This window comes from Mesitornis unicolor, unplaced genomic scaffold (genome assembly GCF_000695765.1).
Source record: "Mesitornis unicolor isolate BGI_N332 unplaced genomic scaffold, ASM69576v1 scaffold13616, whole genome shotgun sequence".
Taxonomy (NCBI): domain Eukaryota; kingdom Metazoa; phylum Chordata; class Aves; order Mesitornithiformes; family Mesitornithidae; genus Mesitornis; species Mesitornis unicolor.
In genome coordinates this window covers 6,032-17,908 of record NW_010191759.1, presented here as the reverse complement: position 1 = coordinate 17,908, position 11,877 = coordinate 6,032, and the positions used below count along the sequence as shown (strand labels likewise).

The window sequence follows — 11,877 nt, the reverse complement described above, 5'->3', positions numbered from 1 at the left end:
TGTTTTAGCATAGATTTTCATAAAAATATGCAGTTTAGAAGCAAACGTTAATTTAATTGTCATTTAAACAACAGAATCTTAAAGTAGTATACACCTTAAATTGAAATTAGTGATACAAAATGCATTGGCATAAACTCATCTCTGGGGTAATGCAATACTTGGTGCAGAAGATTTATATCTGATTTTTTTGATAATGACAGGAGATAGTTAAGATGCAGTTATTTTTTTACTTGCATGAAAATTGTCAGCAGAATTAACTTCACCAGTAAGATTTCTGGAGGTCTGGTTGGCAAAGTTTTGTGTGCATACTAAGTTTTTATGCATTCTTTGGTAGCTCTCTGAAAATCACTGGTAGTATCCCACAAGCATAGTGAAACTATGGGCATCATTGGGCATCATTGTTAGTATTTCTAACTCTGCAAACTGATGTTGCACAGCACCCCATAGATGTGCTTCTATAATCTTCATTTCTCATGAAGTGTTTACCAGTTCCAGTTTGACCTGGCAAAGCAGAACATCTTCTTAAATGTATTCTGTAATTCTGGGCTTCGGAAGGCAAAAATCATAGGGTCGATGATTGCATTGCACATTATGAGCGTCCCATTCACATGGAAAATGGACATGTAGCAGGCACAGTAAGGGTTATGTGGGCAAAACCTTGCTAAGAGAATGTGAAGAACAAAGGGGGCCCAACAGCAAAGGAAAACTCCAAGGAAAATGGTCAGTGTAATGGCTCCTTTCATGTTAGTTCTCTGATGGACTGTACTGGTTGGCAGTGAAGCAATCTTTTTAGCATGAGATCGAGCGAGGAGGAACATATGGACATATAGGCACAGTATAAAAAACATCATTAAAGGGAAAAGGATGGTGAAGGGAATGACTGTCGCTGCTTCATAGGAGAAGAGGGCAATGGCAATGCTACTGCCAGCACAGAATGTCCAAATGATTGCCAAGATAACCAAAGCTCTTCTTAGTGTCATGATGTTATGGTACCGCAATGCGTAGAAGATGGTGATGTATCTGTCTGCTGCAATAGCTAACAAGCTGAAAATCGACCCCAGTAGAGACAGAATGAACATGGAATCCATGGCATCATCCAGCTTCTTCTCGAAGTCCCCACGACGTGTCAGGTATCCCATTTTGCACAAGATTATAAAGATGTTCTCCAAAGTTTTGTACAAGCTACCTAACATGTCTGAAACAGCTAAACTGCAAATGAAGAAGTACATGGGCAAGTGCAAATTCTTATTTCTAATGACAGCAATAAGGACAAGCAGGTTTTCCAGTATTCCAGCAGCAGCAACTGTGAAAAAAACTTCCTCTGGTACCACAACCTGGGTGCAGTCAGTGTTATTTAAGGTGAAATCACTTGTGTTTTTGAGGGAAGGAATGCTTGTCTGCCATGGGTGTTTAATTAGGTTGGAAGGTCTCTCGGTGCTCATTTCTTCTGGTTGTGGAAAGATCCTGGATCGCTGTTTCTCAGGCTTGGCTTTATTCTGAAGCTGACCTGTCAGTCAGATCATTTGTCTTTTGACGAAGGCTTTCCCCTTCATCTGGAGCAATTTTTAGACTTACTGAAATGTTTGGAATTTTTCCTGCAATAAAACATGTAGAAATATAAATATCAAGAGGAAATTTACCACACAGATAGGGCAAAAATAGATATTTGAAATATCACCTGTTGCAAGGGATTGAACATATATCATCATCAGAGAGAGGCAAAGTTAGTTTGGATAAAATAGAGGTCACTCCAGACTTTGCTGAGCCTTAGAGGAAAACAAAGTGTAAATTCCCTTTTAGCTTCAAAGCAGTTTAAAAAAAATTTTTATTTCTTTACTAATGAACATTCTATGTATACTGAAACTGATCTGACAGACTTCAAGAGTTTGGCAATCTTTACTAGCCCAGCTGTTTGCTTTGAGAAAGTCTAGCAATTCCCACAAGATTTGCAGTATCATTAGACACAAATGAGACCAATGCCAAGACAAACTGTTGTCCAAGACAGTAAAATGTTTACCACCACACTGTTGATGGTGAAATAAAATGCCCTTAATTTAGATGTGAACATTTGTAAATATTTATATTTTTTTCTGAGAGATGTTAGATACTAGTGAGAGGCTTCTTTTATCATGTAAATTGAAATCATCTTATGATTTGATGAACATATTTCTAATGCAGATTAAGATCCAAAATGCAATCTTTTCTTGGCTGTATTTTACAACTATCTAAAAGACAAGATGTTTGTTTCAGTATCAAGATGATGTTTTCCTAAACTACATTAAAGCATATATAAATATATGAATCTTTCCAAAGGATTAAATTTTCAAGTTTTAAATAAGTTTTAAGCTTATGTTTTTCCTACTCTCACCTAGAGCCACTGTCACAGTTGTTTTATGATTTCTAATCTCTGTTCAACAACTTAATTTTGACTTATAATGGATAGTCAACACAGACACTTCAGACAAAGTCCTGTTTCAATGGGATTTAAGAAGGACAAACAGTTGGCAAAAATAGATGTTAGGTCACTATTCTCTCGGACCTGTTTTTCAGTAATGTTTCTATGCTGATATAGTCATACTGCTGAACTAATCTGTCTGACAAACATGAAGGTTCTTTCACTGAAAACATATAGTATTAAGAATGGCATGATATATTACATCTGCTGCTTATCATTTTACAGTAACTTCATATTAAGTGGAGCATTTGGTTAGAGCAGAAGACTTATAAGGGCTTTAGAGGATTTACAGTAAATGGAATAATTATATTTTACCACTTAATGTTGTTTTCAAACAATTAATAGAAAGCCAGAAAAGATATTCTTATTTCAGGGGTTCTCATTTCGGCATGTATACATGGCTATTGCACACTCTTTTATTGGGGTCGCATCAAGGATGTTGCCAATCATCTCCTGTTCTGATGCTTCAATGTACTGTACAGTCATAATTCTGTAAGTCCAGTGCCTGATCTGTGCAATACACATTATATCATACATCTACAGTAAGACCCACATTTACAGGATTCTTTCACTGCTACAGATCTACCAGGTAGCATTCATGAAGTAGCTTAACACTTCTAAGCAGGTTAGAACAGACAGACTACATGTGGGATGTAAAGCTGTTGTGAACATGATGACTAACCTCAGTGTGTCCTAAAAGCCAGTGGTAAAAAGACTTCAGCTTGAAGCTTGGATACATATTTCCACTGGCTACTGAAATTAGAACCAAGGTAGTATCACACAAAGCTATAATTATAATGTAAAAAAACCAAACACACACACACAAACAAGCAAGTTTACTCTCCTGTGTTGTTTGCACTACCAGGGCAGCATGGAGGCAACAGATTTCCTCTCCACTTTCAATAGCTTGCCACTGTGTTTCATCATTGTATTGTCCAGATAAAGGGTTCATGCCACTCACCAACACCAGTCCCTGAAAGACCTCAGATTTATCTTTCGAGGTATCTTCAAAGTCACCCTTTCACAGCAAGTGTTGACATGTTGGAATTGTCAAAAATAGAACACAAGAATTCAAGAATTAAAAAGTGCCTTATACTGCAGTCATTTTTTCCTGGAAATGTCTGAAATATTTGGATTTTACCTTTCATGAGGTCATTCATAGTGTAAGAATAAGTTTACCTGACTGTAGCAAGAAATGTAAAACACTAAAAAAAGCAATAAATGACAAAAAAGACCCTTGAAGTTTGAAACACATTTGCAAATGTGGCTGCATCACAAAAACTGCAAAACCCTCAACCCGTTCTTTTGGATGTTTAAATTAGGTCCTGGAGGGAGAAATCAACAGCTCAGTAACACTGGATATTCAGAAACATTATTTATCTAGAAATTGGCAGTCTTCTGAGCTAATATAATGGGCAATGAGTTGATGGCAATAGTAAAGTTACAAAAAATTCATGCATTTGTAATGTTATCAACAATTTCTATTTGATTTGTAATTGTCTAAGCAAGATGAAGCAGGAAACTGGAAAGGCAGGACTGGAAACTAAACTGACAATATAGTACAAACTTAGGAAACAAATACTATTTGGAGTACCTGCCAATTGTATTCATTCACCATGATTATAGTTTGCTTCTCTGCAACACTGTGACACTTGCAAAACATATTTACACTGGTATATATTACACACCTAAGAGCCAGCCCCAGGACTTTTGACAAGGCTGAGAATGCCGCCATGGATGCTGGGAGCTCCCAGCAACATGCAGAATTAGCCTTGGACAAAAAGCAGGATTCTCTCCTCTGTTCCCAGTGTCCATTGATTAAAAATAAATCAATTTTCTTTACAGTTTAAATGCAATGACTTAGCACCTGGAAGGTCTGGGAGTAATAGGTCTGCACTTGATTTTATTTTTTTTTCAGTTGGATGAAAACTTATTCAATAAATAAATAAACAACACATTTCCCTCAATTACAAAATGTTAAATAAACTGGCCTGGTCAGCTGTAATAGCAAAAAAGTAATTTCAGCTGTGAACTATAATGATAAGAATTATATATTTAAATACTTTATAATTTCCCAGACATTTTTGCATCTATTAATTTTTTACTAGAAAACCATACCTCCCATTTTTGGAGAGAATCCAGGCTGTATTTGCTCTCTAAACAGCTTGCAGTAAATAAAAACTGAAAGGGTATTGAGTAGTCTCTTCTGCTTTTGGACTGCACAAAACAGCTGCGATAACTGGTCAATTATGTAGATGCAATGATGTGTTTCTAGAACCATGAAATGTATTAATTCCCTGTCCTTCTATGTGTGTGTATATATATGTTCTTTTTCATTCCTATTTAATTACCTTAAGGTAACACACAAGTGCAGCGTGTTTCAGACACAGTATATACTGTATACTTCGCAATCCATTCAGTATATACAGACGTACTTATTGATCACTTAAAAGACCATGACCTTTTCTCAGTCTAAAAAATTCTCCAATGTATCAACAAATGCCATCTGATGTCATTATCTTCAGAATTTAATCTCCAAAGCTATCCAGTGCAAAACCACTTGATTGAAATAAAAGTACCTTAGGCATCAGGGCACGTGGTAATCTGTTCAGCTTGGTTTTCCTTCTAAAACTTGGTCATAGTGGAACATTAATCCCTTGTGGAGGTGGTCAGACAAGCTGTGTGTGACTGGTTGTGCTGTCTGTTGCTGCTTAGGACAACCTTTTTTCTGTAAATAGCAGCATGAGTTCCATGTTCAGGGGATGGGAGCTATATACATTTTCAGTCACTTCAATTCAAGCTGTTACAAATTACCTTTTTTTCTTGTTTCTAGCTTTTACATACAAAGTGTTTACAAGAGAAACAAGTCACTTAAAGACATTTATGTGGAATAGTTTAGTTTTTAAAGCTGTAAAACAAGTGAAAGTACAATCTTTTTTTCATTTTGTTTTTATTTTTTCCTGCCAGGAGGTAAACAATGGCTTTCATAGAGGCAAAGAGACTGGACCTCTTATAGGCAGGTAAGCCATGAGGACAGGATGTTCCCTCCACTTTCTAATGGGCATTTCTTTTTTTTTTTTTTTTTTTTCCTACAGACTTGTAAGAGCTCTGTTTGCTTGAAATTTACCTGCTCCCCCTCCCCTAGCTTTTCTGGCCATAGCTAAAGGGAAGATCACTGGCTGTCTCAGAGTATTTGATGTATCTTACTGAATTCTAGGTTGACTGTAACTCAACATGATCTGTATAAAAAAAACCCAGAGAAATCTGTCTACTTGATGAACAGTAGCAGATCATAGATGAAACTTCCTCAGCTACAAGTTGTATTATTGTTAAACTCTTGAAAGAAATAGTTTTTTTGGATGGCCTGGATTTTATATCTCTTACCATATATTAAATAGACCTAAATAGTTCAGGAAGCATCCAATAATTTGATACTTAATGGAAGCACAGTTGTCCAGTAATGTATAAATATTGCTCCTTCTTGAACCAAGCCATGAAGTGAAACCTGGAGCATTCTTTTTTTCTGTGTGGAGGAGAGCTAACTGGTGACTTAATGGAGGTTATGGTTTCAAAGCAAACCCTGTGCCAGCTTAGCAGCTAGCCATGCTGAAAGGCAAATTTCCAGCTCTCCCTTCCCATCCACACTTTCCTCTGCTTCTACCCCCTCACTCCTGTCATCTCCCTTGAGCCTATCCAAACCTTTTCTTCCCTAAATAACAATAGCAATTACTAGTGTGTATATATCACATCTTCTCCTTACACCATGGTGTACACCAAAAATGGGGTGCGTTGGCAGGACACCAGTGTGGGGGCTGCAGCACACTGTGAGGTAGCTGCAAGTGCATTGCCATGCAGCAGTAATGTGGTGCTCAGTGGCAATTTACTTAGGGTAAACTAACTCTTTGTGAGCTCTTTGTTGCAATAACTACATTTCTACCAGTGCCAAACTGCTGTTTCCGTCCAGCTCAGGCATCCCTACCAGCGTAACAGTCTCTGTAGAAACCGCAGCGTGAGTAATTCCTTGGTTTTGAAAGTCAGATGCCAGGGTTCTGGCAGGCTCTGCTAGGGCCTGTTTACCTAGGTCATTCCTCTTAGAAAACTATTCAAGATGCTGAGGGCACTTCCTTTGGGAATCCTGCAGAGATCTTGGTATTTTCCAGCAGTAATTGAGAGCACAAAAAAGTGTGCTTTCTTTCAAAAGCTATCAAATGCAGTATTTTAAGTTACTAAAACTCAAAAATGTCTGTATTTTCAATGACACATTTTATGTTACAAATGGTGGTTGTGATGGCAAAAGAGTGACAGCATCAGTCTCCACCCCATTCTGAATGTGGACAGTCTCAGCTCGCCTTTAGGTCTATCGGATAGATCTCTTTCTAGGGAAGGTCTTGTAAAAACACGAGTTTCCCCTGCTTGCAGCTGTAGGTACATACTAGAACAAAGTACTGTGAGTTCAGAGGACAGTGAGTGAGATGGGTTGTGTGCTTCTGTTCCACTGTTCAGTTGCTAAAATCTCAATCTTCTCATCGAACAAAATGTATGTCATAAAACTAATTTAATACAGAATACATTAATTGAGGTACTGATGTAAGCACATTCCTTCTGAGTCTTTTTTTTCATTCTTCAAAATACATTCTATGTAAAACTGTATCAATTAAGGCCATGTGAAAACTGTGATGAAAAAATAAGATACCTGGTGTTTCATTTTATCATCAGTTGAAATTTTATGAAGAACACCAACTAGTATCCATACTCTATTAGACCATTTATTCTTTTGCTTTGATCTCCCTCTAGTGTTCAACAAAATAGGGTTAGCCGGATATTGATGATGGATTACAGCTATCTGGCTCCTCATGTCTGCCCAAGAAAATATATTAACTTTATGTAGCCTAATTTTAATTTTGTGAACTGGCATCAGACCTAGGTACATGATTGCTGTATGAGAGTGTTCACTGCCTTTTGTCTTGGAGATTTATAGATTTGTTGAATCAGAATAATGGATATATTTCCCATATGATTTCTGTGTCTAGTACTTTCTTAGAACTAACTTTACACTGATAGACATAGAGACAGTACTTTTTGGAAAAAAAAATAGCAAAGAGACAAAACAGAAGTCTGTAAGTATACAAGCTAAATATAGAAAAAATACTTTTGTATCTAAAGCCACACATTTGCGCCAACTGGACTAATTACTACCAAAATGTTACTCACACAATTATAACTGTGGCTTTCCTATAATGAGCATTTCTAGAGTGAAATTAGGCTGCAAATCATACTTGCTGAAATTTTAAATATTAGATATGTATGTACACATTGAAAAGAATTCTAAATTTTTTCCTGACTTTGGAAACTATGTAAAAACGATTTTCTGACTGGATCAGAAACTAGACAGACTGGTGATCTTGCAGAGAATACAGATGAAGAAAATCTGAAAGATGGGTTTATTTCTTAGGAATACTTCTCTTTCTTTTTGCCATAAGATCAACTTTGAAATGGCAAAATTATGTGTTTGTTTTATGAATAAGGAAAAATGTCACTTTCAGGAAAGATTTCCTCATTCATATTTAAGCTTAGTTATATTCAATATGCCCTGATTTTGTTGCCACCAACAAAAACTGCAGTAAAGCATCTAAGCTCTGCAGAAACTTATTGGCCAGGTTTGTATCTCTCTCTCTGTGATGCTAGTGTAGCTTCATTCAAAACATGCACAGCCCTGGGTATTTCAGCAGAGATACTGAAAGCAAGAAAAGTAAAGATGATTAAGAAAAGATGGACTGAGTTCTCAAAGTACTTAAAAAAAATCTTTGCAGTAGCAGAGGGTAAAATTAATTATTCAGGATATTTATGGAGGAAATGACAAGGGCCATTAAAATAACAGTGAGAAAAAGAAATTAAAGTTGAAACGTCGGGAAATGTTTTCTAAGTGATTAATACCTTGCAGTAGTACAATTTTTCACATACAATTGCTGAAACTGTAAGCTATGCTGTTATCTCCAGTGTCTGGAACTAAAAAAAAATTGCATGAAGTGTTGGAGGTTATGTAAAAATGCTTGTCTTGTCACGAGGGATAAACACATAAACACATGCCCATGAGGTCATTAGTGAAATAACACTCTTCATAGTGAGTGTGTGGACAATTTATTGAAAATGAGCAACCTATAGAGACAAAACCTAGAACTTGTAGAAAGTCAAGGGCTATAAATGCATCAATGCACTAATGACTGGTATTTTGCTTCCTTACTCAGTACTTACACTTTGGAGAGGCCTTCTCAGCAGTGCAGACAGCATGCTGTGTCCTGGGGAGAGGAAACTTTTACAAATCATTTACTACAGAGCTATCAGGGAAGGGAATGAAATTGAGTGATGTTTTCCCCAGTTTTTGCAGCTGGATAGTATATGTGATCATGAGAGTTGATATTTTTGGCTTAGAAACCCATTGAGTCTGCCTCTCCATAAAGCTGCTGTAAAGTTGTGATCCATTAACAAGTGTACTTCTTAGTCTATTGTAAATTGTAACAACATAATCTACCTAAGGAAAAAAAGAAAACAACAAAACTAAACCCCTGCTGCTCCTGATGCAGGCAATTGCTTTGGAAGTGATGTACTTACACCCTTCCATCACATCCTTCACTGTAGTAGATCAGTCTCAATCCATTCAAGTGACTTTATGGAAAGCTACAATGATTCAATGAGCAATTCCTGCTAAATATATGTTTTTTTATTGAGAGTGCAGTAGGCTGATTCATGTTTTTTTTAAAACATTAGTTACTGTACTCCAGACTTAATAGTCTGCTTTTATTACACTATTCTTCTTTGCTTCCAGAATAAATTAATTTTAAGCCTCTTTATAGCTGTAAATTTCTACAAGAATGAAAAATAATAGCAAATTTGAATATAGGACAAATAGTTCTCTAGGATCATTATAAAAATCAATCAAGAGGCCTTCAACTGACATTTCTGAGGCCACTGCTCTGTTCTTATTCTTTCCAGTAAATCATTAAGTTTGCCAGTACTAATAGTGCCATTGTAGAAATATTGTTATCAACAAGCACCAAGGAAATTTTGTGTGCAAAAAAGCATTAACTATTTCTTGAAAGAAAAGGTTTGTGTTTCTGCTCTAAAGAAATCAGCCCTCCTAGCTGTTTTTTTCAGGAGCCACCTATATTTTTCTCTGGCTGTGATTGCTCCAGTAGTTGCAAACAAAGCAATATGTAAAGTAGATGGAACCACTGGAATAATATTTTATATTTTTAAATGACAGAATATGAGGGTATGGATTTACACTGCATTCACTGCTGTTTAAGTGCACTGCCTTGTAAACTCAAGCATGTTATTGAAAAAAAAGGCATGAAAGATACAGGATCTTCTTTCTTGGGAGCTACTTAAAAGCACTATTGTGCTTTCTATCTTGCCACTGAGCTAATATGTTTACATCTCTTTCTACTAACAAGTAAAAATAGTGAAAAGGCAATGATTAAAAATGAATTAAACAGGTGGTTAGTTCTCTATGAAACCTATAGGATGGGGGCAGGGTGAAGAAAACACCTCTTTGAGATTCATCTTTTCAGAGTAATTTTCATGCCCATCAGTCTGGGAGGGAGAAATAATGAATAGAAAAAAAAAAAGTGGGAAGAATCACACCTAAATTCTGCAAGCCTATAAAAATCTGCTTGCATTTGAGGTAGTGACCACAAAAAGCTTTTGATTGCATGTCAGCATCCAGTGCTAGCACTCCTTCTGTTATAGAAGCCAAAATCTCATTGAAAAAGGTATGCTGCCATCCAAACCCACTTCTGGAGAGGTGTGGGAGGTTTATGAAGATACCCCAAAGTAGGTCATCCTCACATGTTTTTTCCATGAATTAGGATGTGGAGCCCCATGGCAATGATGCTGTGGTAGAACAGGTATTTCCATTTCTGCACAGGTATCACACAACAACATGCATATATGTGTGTGTGGTGTCATTTGGATTCTGCTTCTTGTGTAAAAAAGGTAACAAGGGGATAACAAGGACAAATGTTAGTTCAGGTATCTACAACAACATGTCAAATATAGGCATTGACTTTGCCCCAATTTTCCTTGTGGTCATCTTCTTCATGATAGAGTCCTCTGCTATCCTCTGCCTTCCTTTGCTATGTGATGCAGACACAGGATTAAGTATCTAAGAATGCTCTCAGTTAGAGTGCACTGAACCACAGAGTCTTCTCTCAGTTATATTCCTGAAAATCTATAATAATATCAGGTAGATCAATGGAAATACTCAATATTTACACTAGAGTAAGTGAGAACTGAATTTGGTCTCTCTGCAGCAGAGAGAATGCTACAAAGCTGTACCTGGCAGGAGCTGCCTTCCTTGCGTAATTCTCAGTCCAGATCCAGAAGAAGACTCATTGATGATCAGTTAGAAGGTCTCTGAGAGATGTGTGAGCTCTGGCTGATGCAGTGAAAAAAACTGAGATGAAGCAGGCAAAACAGCATCCAACAGATAAGAAACATCTCAGTGGAAACTTTCCTACTGTATAGCTTAACTTCAGGTGGTAAAGATGTAAACCTTACTAAAACTTTATAAAAAAGGTGTCAAAATTTTGCTTTAGAGAAGAATGACTGTAAGATGAAAGAAGTTAGGGAACATTAGAAACATAGCACTTCATTCCACAAATGACATTGCACCTTTCACTACTTTCTCCAAGCAGGCTTTCTGAGTTTTATAAAGATTTAGTAAACCCCCACTTACCTGCTAATGAAACAACTTGTGAGTCACTGAGCTGGTAACTCTGGGAGCAAGACTACTTATAAAGGAAATGCAGCCAACATAGTCTTTGCGTAAAGGAAAGATTGGAACATCTAAATCAATGAGAAAGACAGTTGTCTCATTGGCATAACCTTGAATTAGGGTCACTATAAAATAAATCCTCCACTGTCTCTGAAAACATTTATATGGAAAAAAAAAATGAAAACTGCCCAGTGAAAGGGAGAATACTCTATGCTGCAGCAGGATTACCCTTTCAGCTACTTTTCGTCTTTATAACCTCCTGTACTGATATTTGGCAGACTGTAAATCAAGGATTTTATTCACAAAAAGACCATGGTCTGTATTATAAATAGAGTTTAAACACGCAGGTAGATGGTTGAGATGTTCACTGCCTATCAAGATGATTGCCACTATGTTTGTTTTTCAATCTAAGACCTCTACTAAAGGCACGACTTGTAGCTTAACTGAAAAGTTAATGAGGTAGAGAGAACTCGGCAGCACCGAAGACCAATTATACCAGTCCGGATAAATTTAAATAATTGTTATGAACTGTAATTCAGGTCATGAAGATAAAATCGTACAGAGCTTAAACAATATTTCATTAAAAGGTGGTAGTGCCTATTACTGAAACAAATAGTGGGGAATAGCATAAGTTAGTTTCCTTAGGGAA

At 36.7% G+C, this 11,877-nt stretch overlaps 1 protein-coding gene across 1 annotated transcript; it reads right to left on the bottom strand.

Annotated features, from left to right (window-relative positions):
• Positions 1 to 345: 345 nt before the first annotated feature.
• MC2R (melanocortin 2 receptor (adrenocorticotropic hormone)) lies at positions 346 to 1,442 on the bottom strand. Its single transcript, XM_010186850.1, is given in 3 exon segments — positions 346 to 441; positions 443 to 469; positions 471 to 1,442. Coding segments are annotated over 3 exon segments (1,095 nt in total).
• Positions 1,443 to 11,877: the final 10,435 nt, after the last annotated feature.